The sequence below is a fragment of the Lepidochelys kempii genome, chromosome 1 (genome assembly GCF_965140285.1).
Source record: "Lepidochelys kempii isolate rLepKem1 chromosome 1, rLepKem1.hap1, whole genome shotgun sequence".
NCBI lineage: Eukaryota > Metazoa > Chordata > Testudines > Cheloniidae > Lepidochelys > Lepidochelys kempii.
The window spans coordinates 167,670,914-167,690,875 of record NC_136380.1 but is presented as its reverse complement, the minus strand read 5'-3'; the positions used below and the strand labels follow the sequence as shown (position 1 = coordinate 167,690,875).

The 19,962-nt window shown below is 41.0% G+C and overlaps 1 protein-coding gene across 23 annotated transcripts in view; it reads left to right on the top strand.

Moving 5' to 3' along the window:
* BACH1 (BTB domain and CNC homolog 1) overlaps positions 1 to 19,962 on the top strand; it is a 54,944-nt gene that overhangs the window by 18,976 nt on the left and 16,006 nt on the right. For 22 of the 23 annotated variants that reach the window (XR_012161173.2, XR_012161172.2, XM_073362810.2 and 19 more), the window contains 2 exons: positions 1,705 to 3,090; positions 5,493 to 5,699. Coding sequence is in view for 21 of the 23 variants with exons in the window: in XM_073362810.2 (XP_073218911.1) it covers positions 1,705 to 3,090; positions 5,493 to 5,699 (1,593 nt within the window). In the remaining 2 variants the exon portion in view is untranslated. Of the gene's footprint in view, positions 1 to 1,704; positions 3,091 to 5,492; positions 5,700 to 6,183; positions 14,263 to 19,962 lie in introns of those variants that run through there. The other variant, XM_073362820.2, reaches the window with a different exon arrangement.

The window sequence follows — 19,962 nt, the reverse complement described above, 5'->3', positions numbered from 1 at the left end:
ATATTTTTCAAACAGAAGTTACATTCTCATGTTCCCCAAGCTTGTGTGGGCTTCAAATGCTGCTGATTGTAGATCACTGTGCTTTGTGTGTGAGAAGGGAATACTTTGGATTATTGGAATACATTATATTATTCACCATTTCAGTTCGTATATGCAGTGTGCTTTGTTAGCACTCAACAAATCAGGTCACTAGTTAGATTTAATTATTTGCCACTAATGCATATATGTTTGGGATTTGAAGATAAGAAGGTTGACATCCTCTTTCCCCTTTTGGTTTTACAAGTGTTTGAAGCTAAGTTAGTGTGCTGATTATAAACAGTGCCACGTGCAAACTGTCTTGTACACTGTCTTCAGAGCATGCTCCAAAATAGTTAGAAACGTCACAAGATGTTTCAGGATTCCTCTAAAATCTATATCACCATGTGTTTGGAACACTCTGCAGCATACCGTTATGATTGTTTTAAAATAGTCGTCCCAATCACATTGTAGAGTATAATAGAACCTGATTTTATTCGCTGTCAGGGTCCGCCACCTTTAAGTTGAGTAGTACTTTACTCTGCAAGTAGTTCCTTTGATTTCAGTGAATCTGTTCGTGGCATAAGTTAGTACTAAACATGAAGGGTTCGTAGAAGGAAGCGGAATCTCTCCCTAAACCTTTATGGAAGTAAGAGTATGAGATTGGCGTTAAAACTGAAGAGAACAAATTTCTTGGACTCTTTTGGGGGGTATTCAGTGAGTATTGTATTGCTCTGTGAGATGATTCAGATCCCTAGCAGAAATAGGGCTTGTAGTAATAGGGTGTGGAGCTTTCAGAAATCGACCTGATTCCAGTGAGTCATTAAACTAAGAGTAATTTGTCAGTTTGCTATCTGTTCAGACAGAAATCAAATTTCCTTTTAATGGGAGGAACTGGGGATGGAGGGTGTACCCTGTACTAAAGGAGTAAATAACCAGTTATGACCAAATTACTATTATTGACTGATATCAGAATCCGTAACACATTAGACTGTGAATGAATAATGGTGGCTGCATTTAAAAAGGAGTGTGTTAGATGTCAGGAGTATAGTGACTTTGCCAGTAAATTATCCTGGAGTACCTTGCGTTTTGAAAGGAAACCTGAAAATATAATCCTGCTTTTGCATCTGTTTACTGCTCTTCAGTGAACAGTGATACTTTAATCTTTGAGGAATAGTAATATACTGGAATTTATCAATTTCTTTAACACTGTGAAGTAGAACGCTACTATAAAAGGGTCACAATAAAATCCTGTCATATCAAAGATGGATTTTTAAGGGAAGTTGGCTAGATATAAGTGTTGGTTAATTTCTTTTTAAGGAAAACGACCTTCTCTCCTCTCCTCATTTCTGCTCACCATTTCCCCACAGGACTGGATCTGTTTGTTCATTAATTCCTGTTTGACGTGACCGAGCAGGGAATGTTCCTGTGATAGGAGCCCCCATTTGCTGTCTTAAGCCCAGGTAGACCAGACGCCAAATCTTTGTCAGCAAACAGTTGTAGGACCAGGATAAGTAGCTCGCATGTCATTGGGCAGGGAAGATTTGAGTCCGTTTCATATTGACCTCTTATATAAGAGTGACAAGACTGTGGTTTGTGTCAAGTGTCAGCCTTACAAGAAATGGGCCATACTAACATGTTTGTTCTTTCTTCTTTTTTTAAAAAAAAAAAAAAAAAAAAACCAAACAGGTGACACTTAAAGGATTTGCTCCTTTGCTTCAGTTTGCATATACTGCCAAACTTATTTTAAATAAAGACAATGTGTCTGAAGTTTGCAAGTGTGCAAAATTTTTGGGAGTACATAACATTGAAGAATCTTGCTTCCAGTTTCTCAAATTCAAGTTTTTGGACTGTAAAGCAGACCAGCAGGAATGCCCTAGAAAGAAATGTTGTACCTCACGCTGTGAGAAAGCAAACGTTAACGTTGCCCTTGTGGATGATGGGGGCCTAGAAATAGATGACGAAGTGGAGGAATTGTTGGAAACCGGATACACTGCAACTCCTAATTCAAAGCTCAGCAAAGGTGAAGAAAATGCAAAAGTATCTCCTCATCTCCAAGATAATACCAATCAAACATGCGATCCTGCATATTTAGAAAAAGATAATGTTTCTGGCTTGTTTTCCCTATGCCCAAAATATAGGAAGTTCCAGAAAGCTTTTGGGAGTGACAAAGTCCATACTGCAGAGATTGGTTCCAGTATTAAAGATGATCAGGTAACATCAGCTACATCCATTCATCAGAGTGAATCATTTAATGATGCCATACGAAAAGCTCAGGAGTGCACAGCTGTGCAGCTGGTCTCACAATGTGAAGAGACTCAGGTAGAAATGGAAGAGGGGGAGAAAGAAGAGGAATTGAAGAGAGAATCTGTGTCTCAGAGTATCTCATATCCTATGGAGAAAACAGATGTTGCTTCTTTTCCCCAAAATTTTTCTGTTGCACCTCATGAACTTTATTCTGCACCTTTTCTAAATGCATATGAGCAATACAGCAACTTGAATTTCAGTAGTATGCAAAACACAGTTGTAGCTGAAAAAACTGTGACAGGTACTGTAGTTAGGAATGATAAACCAGTCAGTGAAAATCAAGATGATTCGCTTTTGAAGTCTGATTTGTGCACTCGAGAAGACATAAGCATTACATCAACTAGTGACCGAAGCAGTGTGGAGAGAGAGGTAGCTGAACACCTAGCAAAAGGTTTCTGGAGTGATATTTACAATACAGAGACTGCTTGTCAAATGCGTTTGTCACCTGCAACAGCAAAAGAATGCTCAGAACCAGTATATTCAGGAAAAAAGTCAGAATGCCCATGGTTAGGTATCAGTCTCAGTGAGAGCCCTGAACCTTGTTCTCAAAGAACTTTTACAACTCTGAACTCTGTCAACTGCCCATTTATAAGTAATCTTGGTACTGAAGTATGCTCAAACAGCCCAGAGATAAATAGTGGAGATTATATCCAGGAACCACAACAAGAACAATGTCCATATACTTGTGTGATAAGTTTGGGAGAAGACTCTGAAACTGACACTGAGGGAGACAGTGAGTCATGTTCAGCAAGAGAACAGGAATGTGAGGTGAGGACATTCTGGCTATATTTTTGTTTCCATACATCTGTATGCTCTGTTCTGAAATCTAATTCTAGACCCTCTTAGTTCCAGACAGTTTTCTTGCTTGGTTTCAAAACACTAGGGGGAAAGTACCATTTTATTTCTCCGTCTAAAATAGTCAAAAAATCTGTTGGGAATACAGCTAGTAATTTTAAATAATTAGGTTGTTAAAGGAGGTTTATTGAAATTCATAATGTCTCTGAAGTGTGTGGAAATGTGCAAGATGAGAGGAGACATGTCGGTTATAGAGCTAATTGCATAATTTTCCTAAGGAAAAATTTTCTATCAAATATACAGTTTAGTTAAAATTGAATATTTTGCGTGAACATGTTTGGTTTTGACAAAATTTTCAATGGGGAAAAAACTGAAATGACTTTTCCGTCTGTTTGATATTGAATTGTTTTGACTTAAATACATTTTAAAATATACTGTAAGTGTCAAAATGATTAAGTATTGCCAGAACAAAATGTTTCATATTAAAAACTTTTTGGAATTTTCATTCCACTGGAAACTTTGAAGTCTTGGATTTTGTTGCAATCTGGCGGCAAATATTTTTTTAGAAGGGCGGTGGGGATTGTGGTTTTTGACAAGCTGTACTCTGTATAATTCCAGACTACTTTTATATTGTGCATGTTTCTGCTGCTTTGGTTATATATTATCTGTCTTCAACTGCAGAAATTGCTTAATGCTTGTTTTTGTGATGAAGTGAAGCACTCCTGTTTTTCCTGTTCTGTTCTCCCCATCCCTCTCAATGCATTGTTTTTTTGTTCATATGGTAAACTTTTACGTTCAGCTGAATGTCGTAAGTAATCAATTTCCACAGACTATGTAGAAAAAATGGAAATTTATATGATTTTTAGAAATTCTAAAGTTACAATATGATGCTGTCATATAGAACTCTAAAGAAGTGTTTTACCTTTCAGGATTTAAGAACTGATTCAGCCCTCCCAATATAAGCAGTGCACAACTTGCATTGAAAGTAAGGGGGAAGCTACACTAGCTAACTCCAGTGCTGAATGTGTCCTATTCCTTAAATTCATGGAATGGTAAATGGCATTATTGTCTGGAGCAGCATTCCATCCGCTTCTTTAGTGTTAATGATGTCTCTGGTGGTAGTAGTAGAAACCCGTTGAAAGACTCCCTCCCTGCATTCAGTTCTTTAGGTGAAAGTAAGCTGATATTATTGTTGACATTTTTATTTTTAAGTCTGCATATATTCTCTTTATTGCTTACTTTAAAATATAAATATTGCATTTGAAAAATGAAGATGGCTTTCAGCATGAACCAAGCATTGGTGACAGGCCTTATAATGTTGGTATGTGTGCATATTTGTGGCATCTGCTGTCCCCAAAGGTCAAGCATGCATAGTGTGGGGGAGGCTCAATTCTATATATAATAATAGAAAGTGTTAAGCAACCTAAATACAGGAGTTGCAACCAGTTACCCTTACAATAGAAACAATTTTATACACATTTATAGATGTAAAATATATATGCAATATTATATATTGCTAATGATTTAGGGTGAAATTCAGACTATGCTGGGGGACGCCTCTAGAAGCTCTTAACTCAGGATTTCTCAACCTGTGGTTTGGGACCCAAAATTGGGTTGCCAAAATGTTTCAAAGGGTTGCGTGGTAGCTCCTATGGCTCCTGTCCCCCAGGGCTGGCTGGGCACTCAGATTTGGCCTAGCCATGATGACAGGGAGTCTAAGTCGGCCAAATTTGAGTGAGTGGCACTGCAACCTCATGAGCCAGGTCACAATTCCACAACTCCAGTTTGGTCCAGTCAGGTGGGTGTGGCCAAACCTGAGCAGCACTGCAACGCTGGAGGTTGCAACACTGAGAGCCAAGCCTAGCTAGCCCCACAGCATAGGAGATGCCACTGTGGGCCCATGGCGGGGCAGGACCCAACCCCATGGGGGGCCTTGACCCCCAGACTATTTACTGGGTTGTGACAGGACATAAACATTTACAAATGGGTACTGAGCCCAAAAAGGTTGAGAATCGTTGCACTAACTGATACCTGACATGTTGTGATCCACTGCACAGAAGTAAATTTTACTCTTAATTAATATTTTTTTGGAAAACCTGAGATTAAATGTGCAAAATCTTTGGATTACATCTACTGGATTCTATCAAGATATCTGTCTGAAATCCCGGGATTTTATCTATGTGACTGTGCAAACGTGATGACATTGCTTTTGCGCCTCTGGTTAATATTGGTGTTCTAGTTCTGCTCATGTTTTTCCAATGAAGTTGCTTTTTGTAAGTGTTTTATTAATTTCGAGAAACCTGTCCAGTTTAGCTAATTTTAATTTTGCTTGTATCAGTTTCCTCCTTGGTTCAAAACTATATTTTATATTTTAGGTAAAACTGCCATTTAATTCACAAAGGATCATTTCACTTTCTAGAAATGACTTTCAGTCATTTCTGAAAATGCACAAATTGACTCCTGAACAGCTGGATTGTATTCATGATATCCGAAGACGAAGTAAAAATAGAATTGCTGCACAGCGCTGTCGTAAGAGAAAACTTGACTGCATACAGAATCTTGAATCTGAAATTGAAAAACTGGTATGTATAGAAAATTCCTTAATGAGATCTGACTCATCCCTCAAATTAGGTTTTGTTTTTTTGGGTCAGACAGCTTGGTCAAATGTGGAGTAAGTGTGATTTTAGCTGCCTAATGTTAGGCACTCAACTTTGAAAATTTTGTTCACATACAGCACTTTCCTACAGTAATTTAATGTTGCTGTACTGATGCTATATTAAATAAAATATTAGGCACTCTATAGATCAAAACAGGGTATATTGTCTTTAAAATTACAGGTCTAAATAGACACTATGTAGCTGGGTAGCACCAAAACCGAAAGCCTTGTTGGTACTGTAACTTTTGTTTGGATTTGTAATTCATATTTTCTGTAATCTGTTTTAATGTTTCTTTGGGAGGGGTAGAAACTGTTTATAGGCTTCCTTGAAGAAGCATGTTTATTTAAAAGATTTAAAAAATCAAACTACAGAATGACTTTTTTTTTTCTTTTGTCCCATGACTCCACAGACAAGGACTTATGTATTCCCATGTAGTTAGTTACTTCCTGAAACAGTGATTCGCAGTCTGTGTAATGAAGTTGCTGAGAATTTTTATATGGAATAATTTGTAAGTTGTGATACTCCTTACTTTAGCTAGTTTTTTTTTTGGTCCCCTGGGGGGTCTGCTCTCACACCATAAAGATCAGCTAACAGCACATGTCTAGGCTCCACTGTGTCAACTGACATCCCAACCTTGAGTAGCACACAGCTTGGACATATACTGTGAGTTGAGCTTTGTGGTGTGAGAGCCGACACTTAGCTTGGGCTGGAGAGATGCTTCTTGAGTTTTGTGTGTCATAAACATGAGCTTCCCTTGTAGTAAGCAGTATTTAAGACTACTGGAGGAGCAAGAGAGGTAAGGTGGGTCTCAAAACAGTGAGCAGCTTCTTATCTGCAGTAGTAAGTTGCAGTAACAAGTTAGTGTTTGTTTCCTATAAATCCATTGTAGTAGTCTGATGGCCTCAGATTAAGTACTGATGTAGGAGGCCACTATTAGATCAGTGCATGGCTGCTCTGCTCCCTTCCCAGGACAAATAAACATTCTACTCTTGTCAACTTGGAAAAAACTGTGTAGGGTGATAGGCTTGTTCTTTTCCCTTCAGTTCTGACTTCAAATTGAAAAAGTAATAGATATTTTTCAGTTTCACTTGCCATATCTTGAAAAAGATAGACTAAAAGGAAAAGGCCATTGAAACTTTAATGTTCATATAAATATTTAAATTAAGCCCTAATGTAGACTAATTTTACAATAAGCAAGCAGTGTTTGCCTGAAATATCCCCACCTTTTTAGCTGGTTGACCTTAGGCAGGTGACCTGTTACCCTATTAAATATAAGGGAGATAAGAGAGAATCCAGAGTGTGGACTTTGAATTGTTTGAGGGAGGAATGCTGGTAGCAGCCAAACCTGGAAAGAAGTTTTGAGGTGATTGTTGTAACCTAAATGATCTGTTAATCAAGCCAAATCTCAGAAAGATGCTGAACTTGGCCTACATGTTCTGTGTTTGTTAGAATAATTTAGGAAAGGCAGCCACTCACAAAATACTTGATATGTCTGGCAAAGCAGGCACTGAATATTTGCCATAATGTCACTGCAAGTCAATATAGAGCTAATAGCGTACACAGCTAGTGTTTGCTTCTGTAAATGGACTTAATCTTACTCAAGGACATATCTATTACACAGTGTTTTTGTAAAATAGCATTGTATTTACTTGAAATACCTTAAGCAGAAGAAACAAATGTAAACTAAACTATATACAAAACTGATTGGATGCTTTTACTAACTTTCTTACCCAGATATAATAAAATCTGAACTGAGAGTAGATGTTTGGTCTCTTTTCAGTTGCCCATATATTTTCCTCTTAAAGGGTAATGTTGATTTAATGCAGTAATTGCATTTAAGCATAGGAGACCTAAAGCTCTCGCAGCAAGAAAATCAATGTGAGTACAACTTATCTTCATTTCCTCATGTTTCAGTTTTGTTTCTTTGAATAGTGTCCATATGGGTGCTCCCCTTCAGGTGCTGGTGAATCCCACCTGGCCTTGATCAGAGATTTCTGGTAGCAGTACTCATTCGGACTGCACATGCACCAACATGTTGTCATGCCTTTCACCAAGGTTATATAGGGCTGTACAGGCAAACCACCCTCAGTTTCTTCTTAATTACCTCTGACTGAGATGGAGTGTCAGCATGCCTGCTTCACTATTGATAAGCTTATTATTATTTTTCTCATCCTTCACCTAATTCCTTGGTAGCTAAGATGTAAATGAACATGACAGATGGCAGTATGCTAAACTGAACACTTACAACAAAGATAAAAAACTCCTTGATCTTTTTGGCTGTAAGGCTTGCTCATCTGTGACCCTACAGTTCAGGATCACAAATTATCAAGCCATTATTGCAAAATATGATCGTATCAGTCATTCAACATTCACGTCATTCATTGAACATCTTCCAGCAGAATATTGTGATCACTTCCAGGCCAGCATAGCCAAGGGTCAGCTTATGCGCAGTTCACTTCGTCTATGCTGTCATGATGCATCTACCATCTTGGCTTCAACTCTCTGGATTTCCTAGGGTGGTCCAGAATACTGTTGAAGATCTCTCCTTCGATGGACTGAAGCTCTTCTCTGAGACAACTGATGACTTGCCATACATGTTGAAAGATTCGGAGATCTGTACATCTGCAAACAAATGAAGATTTAGCAAATGCAGTGATCCCACCCTGCCCAACTTTAGGAGTTCTGCAGATGTGCCAAGCCTCCTAGGAAGAGGCTGGGCTTCATAAGAGACCACCCACTACATCTGCTTTGGCCACTCAACTATCTTCATCACTGAAATGTCAATTTGATGGACTAGTCTACACTCTGGAACAGTGCTGTTTTTTGATCCTTCAGTTATGCCAGTTTACCTGCTTTCCTTCCTTTGGTAACAGTCTCTCTTGATTTTAACCAGCATAGGACGGGATTACATCAAACAAACTGGAGTTGGAGATTATAACATCCGATTACTCCATCTAGAGTACATCTATCACTCAACCCACCCCCTTTCCCTATCCCTTCTCAGGGACCCCTTGCACAAATACTTGCTGAGACAAGAAATCATCTCCCTCCTTTGGTTAGGAGTGATAGAACCAGTTCTACCTCAGCACAGGTGAAGGGTATTTTATGGTCCTAAAAATAATGAGGGATGCGGGAGTGGAGACTGCTAAACATTTTTGTCAAGGCATAAAAGTTCAGGATGGTGATTCTGGCAGCTCTGATTCCATCAGAGGATTGGTTTTCAGCCCTCAACCTCCAGGACACCTATTTCCCTATTGCAGTTCATCCATCTCACAAGAGATTCCTTTGATTTATAATGGGTCAAGACCCTTTCCAGCATCAGATTCTTCCTTTCAGTCTTTCCTTGGCTCCAAGGGTATTCTCCAAGGTGTTGGAAGTTATCACTGCCTACCTTCCTCAGCTGGAGACAATAGCTTTTCCATATCTTGTTGATTGACTGATCAAAGGCTGATCTTACAATGAAGTTTTCAGCACTGTCCCTGTTTCTCAGGTTAGCTCAGCATCCAGCTCAACATCAAAGTCCACTTTGGCACCAGTACTAAAAGGTTAGCGTTCATAAGAGCTTCCTTAAATGCTGTAACAATCAGACAGGAACAGGTTCATGACTCTCTCAAATCTAGTGGAAGAGATTCAAATAAGCCCAGAGACATCCACAAGCAATTGTATTCAGTTACTGGGACACGTGGCAGCTTGTGCCTTGTGACACAGCGTGTCAGATTATATCTCCACCACTTCCAGGGGTGGACCAGAACAATTTATACTCCAGACAGATCAGTCTAGACAGACTGGTGTTGGCCCCTCAAAAAGATGGGACTCCCTCAGTTGGTGGAAGGATCCCCACAACATCTGTGTAGGTGTTTCGTTGGTTCAGCATCCTCCAATCATTACCATAACAGATGAGTCTTCTCGGATGGGAAGCACACTTGGAGATGCACAGCATTCAGAGCAGGTAGTCAACACAAGGAGCTCATTTACACATCAACCTCCTGGAGCTGAAGGCGGTCAGGAATGGTTGCTTATACTTTCTGCCATTAATCAAGAGCACATCCATCAAAATCATGACAGGCATTGTAGTCTGCATATTGTACATCAACCAGCAAAGAGGGGGAGCAGAGATTTTGTTCTGGATCGCGGTCTATATCCACTACCGCTATGAGCTAGCAAAAGTGCCACCACTAATAGTCAAGGCGCACTCAGCTAGAGGGCAAGCATCATCAGCGGCCTTCCTGACTCGGGTGCCAATCCAAGAGATCTGTAGAGCTGCTACCTGGTCATCCGTCCGCACGTTAATGTCCCATTATGCACTTACCCAACAGACGGGGGACAATGTTGGCTTTGGCAGAGCAGTGCTGCATGCTGCAAGACCATGAACTCTGAGCCCACCTCCACTGACACTACTTGTGAGTCACCTAGAATGGAATCGATACGAGCAAGCACTCGAAGAAAAAATGATTACCTACCTTTTGTAACTGTTATTCTTCGAGTTGTGTTGCCTCATGTCCATTCCATAACAGCCCTCCTGTCTGCCCCTCTGTCGGAGTTGCTGGCAAGAAGGAATTGAGAGGGCGTAGGGCTGGTGAAGCCTGATATACTGACTCATGAGCGTGGCACTCATGGGGGCGCTCAACGGATACCGCTAAAGCAAAAATCTTTGATCGTGCATGGGCATGTGCACACCTAGAATGGAATGGAATGGACATGAGCAACACATCTCAAAGAACAAGAGTTGCGAAAAGGTAGGTAACCATTTTTTATTGCATTTGCCAGAAAAGTAGGGGAAATAGGGATGTTAACAGGGGACACCCTCCCTTTGTTACAGTATTCTTCAAAGACAAAGTATCGTTACAACCACATGTGAAATGTTTACCTCCAAGCTATTGTCTGAATTTCATCTCAACCAAGTTATCCATCTCCTGTCTTTTTTTTCCCCCAAAGCCACTTACGAAAGGCAGAGTCCTGACTAGTCTTACCTTGGATGTCAGGAGGGCGTTAGCCTTCTGTGACAGGTTGGATCACAGAAACCCCCAACCGATGTGCCAAGACTACTTCTGCCCCTGCCTTCCCTGCCAGCTTGGGACTCCAGAACTCTGCCTGGCTGTGCCAGACATGCTTGCCGGCCACAAATACAGACCCAGGTCTGAACAACGTCCCACAAACTGCAAGCTTAACTGAGAGCAGCTTACAGAAGTATGCCTGTCTTTAACACTCAGATTCCAACTCCCAATGGGATCCAAACCCCAAATAAATCCATTTTACCTTGTATAAAGCTGATTCAAGGTAAACTCATAAGTTGCTCGCCCTCTACAACGCTGATAGAGATGCACAGCTGTTTGCCCCCCCCCCAGTATTAATACATACCCTGGGTTAATTAATAAGTAAAAAGTGATTTTATTAAAGAAAGAAGGTTGGATTTAAGTGATTCCAAGTAGTAACAGAACAAAGTGAATTGTCAAGCACAATAAAATAAAACATGCAAGTCTGAGTCTAGTACAATAATAAAACTGAATCCAGATAAAATCCTCACCCAGTAAACTTCCTTTTACAGACTAGTCTCCTTCTAGTCTGGGTCCAGCAATCACTCACACCCCCTGTAGTTACTGTCCTTTGTTCCAGTTTCTTTCAGGTATCCTTGTGGGTGGAGAGGCTCTCTTTAGCCAGCTGAAGACAAAATGGAGGGGTCTCCCAGGGGTTTAATAGACTTTTTCTTGTGGGTGGAGACCCCCTCCTCTCTCCTATGCAAAGTCCATCTACAAAATGGAGTTTTGGAGTCACCTGGGCAGTCACATGTCCATGCATGACTGAGTTCCTTACCAGCCAGGCCACATTCCTGGAAAAGCCCAGATGTGGATTGGTGTCTCCAAGTTCATTGCTGGCTTAAGGGTTTCTTGATAGGGCACTTACTGAGAATAATCTTTTCTCATGAAGCTGACCAACTGCTTCACTAAAACCTTAGAATCAAACAAGTATGCAGCCAATATTCATAACTTCAAATACAAAAATGATACATGCATACAAATAGGATTAATAGATTCAGTAGATCATAACTTTTACCGAGATATGTTACATGGCATATGTAGGAGCATAAAACACATTCTAATTATGTCATATATACGTTCATAAGCATGTTTCCATAAAAATGCCTTCTATTGTCACACCTTCTGTTTGGACAGAACCAAATCATTCAGAAAGTCTTCTAGATTGTTTGTCTCTACTTCTGAAAGGTCTGTAGGGTTTGCAATGTCCAGAGGCTTTCAAGGTGGATTTCTAGTTGTATTTATCAATCTTCCAGTTTATACAACCTCTTCTTATGGTGTTGGCCCATTCCACAAGGCCTCTCTCTACTTCTGTCATTACTCAAATGTGTTCCTGTTCTGGAGATTTGCAAAGCTGCACCTTCATCTTCAGTACATACCTTTTCCAAACTTTGTGATAGTTCATTCTTCTAAATCAGATGCATCCCTTGGAAATAGTCTTGTCTTTACTCATGGATTTGGCTCTGAAGCTCCCTCCTCCAGTTGTGAGGACTGCTCGATAGTCACCTGAATTTGAGTATGCATAGGGACACTACTCAAAGGAATAGTTACTCAGCTTGTGCAGTAACTGCAGTTGCTCGAGATGAGTCCCTATGGGTGCTCCTCTACCCATGTCCTTCCCCTTTAAGAGTTTCTTCGGTGGGACTTTGTGATGGAGAAGGAAGTTAGGGTAGCTCACCCTCAAATGTAGGGTACATGCTCAGGCCAAACAGGTACTGCTACCAGAAATCTTTGTTCAAGGTCGCCCAGGGCACTTGCACACCTGAAGTGCAGCTCCCATAAGGGGACACATCTGGAACTCTATTACTATACAAGATGAATAAACTCTCCTTATGACCCCCCTTTTTTTTTAATCTTTTAAACATACTGAAAAAAACTAACTCCATCATGACAAATATTGACACCCCTATAGGTCACCAGCAGGGTTGGAACCTTTAAATCCACTGCACAGACCTCTCCTATTTGAATTAAGGAAGTAACTGATCGCAGTATTAGGTTGTCATCCTCTGTGTAAACCAGCAGTAGAGGAGATTGAGACACATGCACTTTGTCAAAGGGTTTCATAGATATTTGCTAAAAGCAGAGTAATGATGAGTCTTGGAAATCTTGAGTTTCATTCCAGATGCTGAAGGGGAGTATTCTGTAGTGGTCACACTCTTCTGCATCATCCCCTCCAACATAACACTTTCCCAGTCCTGTATCTTCTCCACCCCTTATCCCAATTTGTTCCTTCGCCTTCCCACCCACAGTCCAGCTCTTGTCTGTGTTCAAGTCAGGCACATTCCTTTTCTGTGCTGCCTTGGTGGCACAAGTAGAAGGTTCATTAAGAGCAAAGGCCAATCTCCCTGCTTTCAGTTTCAGTGCCTGTTCTGTAGCTTCTGGGAGCTGTAGTTTCAGGGAAAGTCCTGCTGAGACCTTGTAACTCTGGGCTGGAGTCTGGCACTGTATTATGCAATGGGAGTGAAGTCCTGACTAGATTTCTTTATTACTGACGAGAAGGTCCATTGTCTCCAGCTCTGCTTCAGGGTCAGATGTAACCCGTCGTCACTGGCAATTTCTCCTTTCTTGGATTGGAATTAGGAGTTCCTCTGGGTTCCCCCTGCCTCCACTGGTTCAGGAGATCTATCTGCAGGTCAGTCAGTATGGAGTCAGCAAGTTAAAACTGCCAAGGCCTGGTCAGGGCTATTATCTTCAAAACCCCTATGTCTGTTTGCCCCACTTTCCAATTTGCTGAATCTTTTGTCTTCAGGTGGGGGTAAAACAATCCATCTGAGCCTCAATATTCTCAGGTTGACATCTTAACTACTTGATTGCCAAAATGCTTGATGAGAACAAATTCTTCAGAAGTCTGGTGGCTGCTACTGAAAAATAGGAACTTTTTGACTAAATTAATCTCTTGCTTTGAACATTATCTATTGACACTTTGAACTCTACCAGGCTATATGGGTTGTGATTTCAGCTTCCATCCTCCTACTTGGGACAACAGTCCTGACTCATTTTATAATCAAGTTTTGTGAAAGTTGCTCCATGTTCCACTGGGGGCATTGCATGAAGTACTGGCCCAGCCAGCAAAGCAAAGCAAAGGAAATTAAATTTCTTCTAAGCGATGTGCTTTGCTATGTTGTGGGTACCGTGGGGCAGATGTATTTGTTTAGCTGCCCTTGGGATTTTCCCCTCTGTGTGTGTGTGTGTTTTTGCTTTGGGGTCAGTCTTGTGTTGCAGAGCTCCTGGAACCTCTGGTCTGCTGTCTTTCAAGGTGGTATCTGTACCATGTGTGACAGATGTGAGATCTTGGAAGCATGGATACTTCACAAACCTGTTATACTGTGATGGCCCAACATGGCCAAGGGATTAGGCATAAACTTTTGAATCTATAAATGTGGTGTGTGTCTTTTGTGAACTGGGGATTGTATTGTAGCTTTATGGAGAGGTTTCAGAGTAACAGCCGTGTTAGTCTGTATTCGCAAAAAGAAAAGGAGGACTTGTGGCACCTTAGAGACTAACAGTCTCTAAGGTGCCACAAGTCCTCCTTTTCTTTATGGAGAGGGTTACTGTGCTATCCCCCAGGAACTAAAATCAGTTGTGGGGGTTTAACAGCAGATCCCAGGACAGGTAAACCACTCCAGAGAAGTATAAATACCTGGGGTGGAATTACATATATGGATTCAGACTGGGTTCAAGAGGTCCAGGAGATGAAGAAAGGACTTTTTGTAGGAACAGTCTTTCTAACCCGGCTGTATGGCCCTGGTTTTGATCCAGAAGCTGACATGAGATTGTAACTTAGAGGACAAAACCACTTTGGAAGGATTGGAACCTGCCAGGGTCTCCATGTGGAAGATGGGTGACACCTGCTAAGCTTAGTATGTATGTAGATTGCTTATTTTATTATATGTTATCTCTGCAATGAACTGTGAAAGCTGGCTCATCACAGGCTTTGACAATGTCTCCCATTAAGAGAGCGAGCCGTAGGTGCTGAAAAAAGGACGGAACTGCTGGGATAGTCATAGTGAATTTCAGGAAGAATGCAAACCTAAATCCCTTGTCTGGAGGAAGAGGGATGTGGATCCTCACCTATGGAGAGGGGATGGCTGAGGTCTGAGACCTAAAGCGGGTAGAGGTGCAGTTAACCTCAGATGTGCAATATTATACCGCTGTGAAAGAGGGCATTCTTCATACCCATAGCTACAGCTCACAGAGTTTGGAGATGGTCAATTCTCTATAATATTGTAGACTGTGTGGGAAATGTGACATGGTTGGTGTCCTCATCCCCAGTTCCATTTTGCGCGGGCTAGCCTGTGTGTTTTCCCCAACACTTGCCAGTGTAGCATTCAGCTAATACAATGATAGCATCCATTGTATGCCTTCATGCTGTCTCTTTCACAGAATTTGCAAAACTCTTCTTGAAAACTCTGTTTGTAGTTTGAAGTAAAAATTTTGTTCCTTGCTGAAGTATGATCTGGGAGAAGGGAAGTGAAATTGCAGTTATTTCATGTCCTGCAGTCCTAACCTAAAGTATATTTTGGTAGTCTTGCCATCCTTACTCACGTAGAACTCCTCAGCCACCTTCCAAGGGGGGCTTATACCGTTAGCTAATCTCCAACCAGTGGGCATATGCAGAGGCCATGCGAATAAGAGGATGCTTTCCAGTAACTGTACTTGAGGAATGGTGCCTCTGTATATTCATGCTCCCAACCCACTTTCCTCATTTTGGTCTTGGGCTAAGGTTTCCAAAATTAGGGAAGGAACTGAGATGTGGTTGGGGCCACCACCTCTTGTACGCTTGGAATTCTGCAGGAAAGGAAAGGGTGAGTATTCCCAGCAGACTTTTATCTCCAGAAGATTCTGCTGCTCAATACCAGGAGATGCCAGTTCCACAAGTTTGAATATGGGGATGTGACACTCTGAGCAGTAATTACTGGCAGGTAACCTCAAAATTAATTGGTATTTTTATGTTGGTAATTAAAACTAGTGCTGCTAATTTGGAAGAGCTCCTTCTAACTTAGTTAAAATATTGGTTATATCCAATAATTAGTATTCACTGTAGATAGAAAAATACCTTAACTGGAAATATTTTTGGGAGATATAGGATTTAGTACTAAGTAACAGTCCACATCAGTTTACCAATACAATATGCAACTAAGTGCCTCAGCATACACAAGATGTGTGTATATTGATTGACTTCAGAAAGGAAGCAGCAGCTCCTGCCAGCCTTGCTTCCCTCTGTTAACTAGTGGAAGTGGGGCAGCAAAACACTGTTACTGATTAGCTGACGTGGGAAGGACTGGCAGCACCTGCTTCCCTGCAAAGTACCACTAAAGAGTTCATCAGTTTTTTTCAGGGAGATAGTAGTGAAGGATGCTGTTTGAAGCTCTGTTGCAAAAGGAAAGCTTGGAGGAAAGGAGAGAATATGGAAGTAAAACTTTAAAAATATTTAAATTGTTTATGAACGAAGGAGTCAATGTAGCATATGAGCTGGTGGATAAACAGGGTATGTAGTCTAGGTTTTTTTTGTTTTTTGGAGAGAAATTCATTTGTTTAAAGCTGCATCAACCGATTATATTGCACCACTAAGTCTTACGCTTGTTTAATCTACATAGCCCCCTGCCTCTAGCCTAGTCCATCTCTACCATCTGGAGAATTCCAGGTTAATCACAACTTGATTTTACTGCCACCTGCTTCATTTAACTTGCTTTTTCCTACTTCTCCACTCTTTCTTCTTATCCTCCTCTGTGTCCTCCCCTCATCCTAATTGTCCCATCAGTCAGTCCTTGCCATCTCCATGTCCGTTTCTTGAGCCTCTCCTACCCTGGTAGCCTCCACTTCCACCATCCATCTTAAAAGCCCGTAAACAGTCACAATTTAGTACAAAATGAACAAAAACCCCACAAGCATTGTTAAATTATCTGAGCCCTCCATACCATATGAATATGTACGTAGCTTGAATAAGTGCATTTTCTTTGAGTGCTTGCACATGTTCATTCCACTTTGTGTGTGAGCACAAGTGCACTGAAACCAGAGATTTTTTTCCCACACTGGAACTTGTTGGGGTTGTGCATGTGCCCACTACGCTCTGCTGGGCGAAGGTATCAAGGGTCACAGAGCCCTAAACACCAGTGCTCCCCCTAATTCTTTCTCACTGCCTGTTGTCAGCATTCAGAGCATGTTTGAGCTAGTTATGCTCTTTCCCAATTTCTCTTTAGAGAAAGTTTTTCTAAATGTTGTAGTAGTAGTACATAGGTAGTTTTAGCATAGTTCTAATTAACGGTACATTTAAAAAAAAATTGTTGCGTTTCCTTCTAGCTTTAAGCTCAGTACTGGGGCATGCTTAAATTCCCAGGATTTTTCTGCTATTCTTGCTGTAACAAATCTATGCCAATCAGCGATCCCCACTCTCACTGTTTAAAGTGTTTGGGAGAAGGGTACGTGAGGCACAAGTGCCCTATCTGTAGGTAGGTTAAGACGAGGATTGAGAAGTTCAGCTTTGACATTTCTTGGTGGAAGCAACTTTGCATGCACGCACATCCAGAATCCTGCTGCTCAGTACATGGAGGTTGACTCTACTGATCTAAGAGCGTACGACTACGCTCAGTGGCATCTCCTCATTGCCATTGTCTATCTCCAGTACTTCACATGCAGCAGAAATAGAGTACTTAGATCTCTTTTAGCTAGAAGAAGCCCTCTTCATCTTCAAGGGCTAGATGATCAACAGAATCACACAAGAAGAAAACCAGTACTAAGGTTTAGAGCTAAGCCAGCTCCAGCTAGGTGCTCCCTAATATTCCATTTGTAGTTTAGCAATGTAGAGCCATTGACTCCAGCATACAACGTGTTACTGTCGAGACTGCTTCCATTTCCAGTCTTTCTATGATATCGACTTCACCTACGATGCATCTTATGCCCTTGGTACTGATGACTCCTGAAGCATACATGGCAACCAGGACCACTTTTCCCTGTCTGTGCTAGACTCACCATTGATGCAGGATGAAGTTCAGGTACCAATTATTCCTGCTACACAAGCTCTGGTACTGGGGATCTCTTCAACATTTACTTATTCAGCACCATTAGAGACAGAGCACTTGGTGCCATAGTGACCAGAAGCTCTTAACAGAGCAGATGTACAATACCTTCAGCAGGACCGCTGTCCAGTGTTGCATCACATTGGCCCTCAGATTATGCTTACCCTTCAAAGTTAAGGGTGGATTCTTACCTTTGGGGATCCCATCACAGAAGGCCATATGCTTCTTCTTATTTATCCTTGGTCTCAGCACCCTCATTTGTGTAATAGCAGGTCCTAGGAGGGGATACTTTGTGGCTTGGCCCAAGTACCATATCATGTACAGCAGTGGCCCTTTTGGAATCTTTTGTGGTTCCTCCAGACTCTGTGCCGTATGTCTGTTACCATGAAGGCAATGTTCTCTACCCAGTACTGATCCAAATACCCACCAAGCAGATGATCTATTTCTCCAGTGCCTGCTTCTTTTGGTACAGCACTTCAGCAGATGGCAGAACAGGTGGACTCTATAGTGCCCCCATTAAACAGTTCCTCATCATTCCCCAATGATGCCACTGTCTCTGAATCATCTTTTCCAGTTCCAGACATTCATAAGATGTATTAGAAACTTAAGAAAAACATAGCCATCTCTGTTGGAGATACAGGGTCTGCTCAAGTGACTTTACCTGTTAATGAGGTTGTGTTGGAACCTACCAAAATCCTTTTGGCAATCCAACCCCTCCCTCCCTTGTCTGACACTTATTGTCGAAAGGACCGAAGAGGTTCCAAGTTTGTTCCCAGAGATAGGAGTACTTTTATTTGTACCCAGCCACAGGATCTTTGGTAACAATGGCCATGCATAAAAAGGTGAGACAAGGATGATCTAAATCTACTCCCAAAGACAGATTCAAAGAAACTGGATTAGTTTGGGGGAGAGGTTTTATTCATTATCGAGATTACAATTTAGAATTTCAAATCAAGCTCTATGACATCCTCAAACTGTTATGTAATCCAATTTAGACCTAAAGTTGCTAGATAATGCTAAAGAGGACTACAGAGCTCTTGTTAGTGAGGGTAGTAAGAAGTTCATCAATGCACTTTGATCAGTCCTCTTTCGAAGAGGTTTGCTGCATAACCATGCAGAGTGCGCATGTGCTGTCCCAAAATTATTGCTGTGGGAGAAAGATCTGCTTTGCCGTGCTAGTGTGCACACGTGACCTGTGTAACACATCTCAAAGAATACCAGAAACTGAACAGGTTTGTAATAATTTTATCTTCTACAATAACCCTTGTCTTCCCTTCAGTCTCCCAGTTTTTGTAAATTCACTCTTGCATTATATATGTAATTACTTTGTAAGCTCTTCAGAGCAGGAACATTCTTTTTTGTGTCTGTCTGACAACCTATTATGCTTATGGATGATCAGTGAATAAATACAATAACCCAAATGTTCAACTGGCATCCTCACTTAATATACTATTTCAGTAGTGTATTTTCTGTACTTAAGTACAGCAACAGAAATAGTACCAGTCTCCTCCTGTCCATTATTACTTCATCCTCTGTTTAAGTTCTCCACAGTTGTTACACCATTCCAGACAGTATTTTGAAACTGTATTGACTGACAGTTTGTCAGAGAGGATATTTTGGTTAGGATTACAGAGTGCTCTGCTTTATCCACCTACGCTCACTACATATTTTCCCCAGTTCCATTTGCACAACAGTCACAAAGGCTATAGAAGTCACCAGCCCTGAAAAGGGAAGTGGCAACGAAGAAGACATACATTCCCCAATTCAGAAACATTTACTTACACAAAGTGGAAGGAGAGGTACAATACCACAGAGGTACACAATATGGTGTGAAATCTGGATTTAAACTTATCTCTTGGAATACTGGCCTCAGTGAGAGTATAGTGTCTGGTATTAAATGTTTAATTTGTTAACATAACTACTTTGGTAGATCACTCCATTTAGCAATTTTATTGATCCTGTAGTAATTGCCTTAAACATGGTATCTTAATTACATGACCATAGTGATGACTAATTTTGGCATGCATATGCAATATGTTAAATAAGAATTAGCTTTTTTCACTTGTAGGTTCTGTTTTTCAAGTAAAACCTTAATTTTTCTGCTGTCAAGTTTTGAGATCTTTAAACACTTGTATAAGA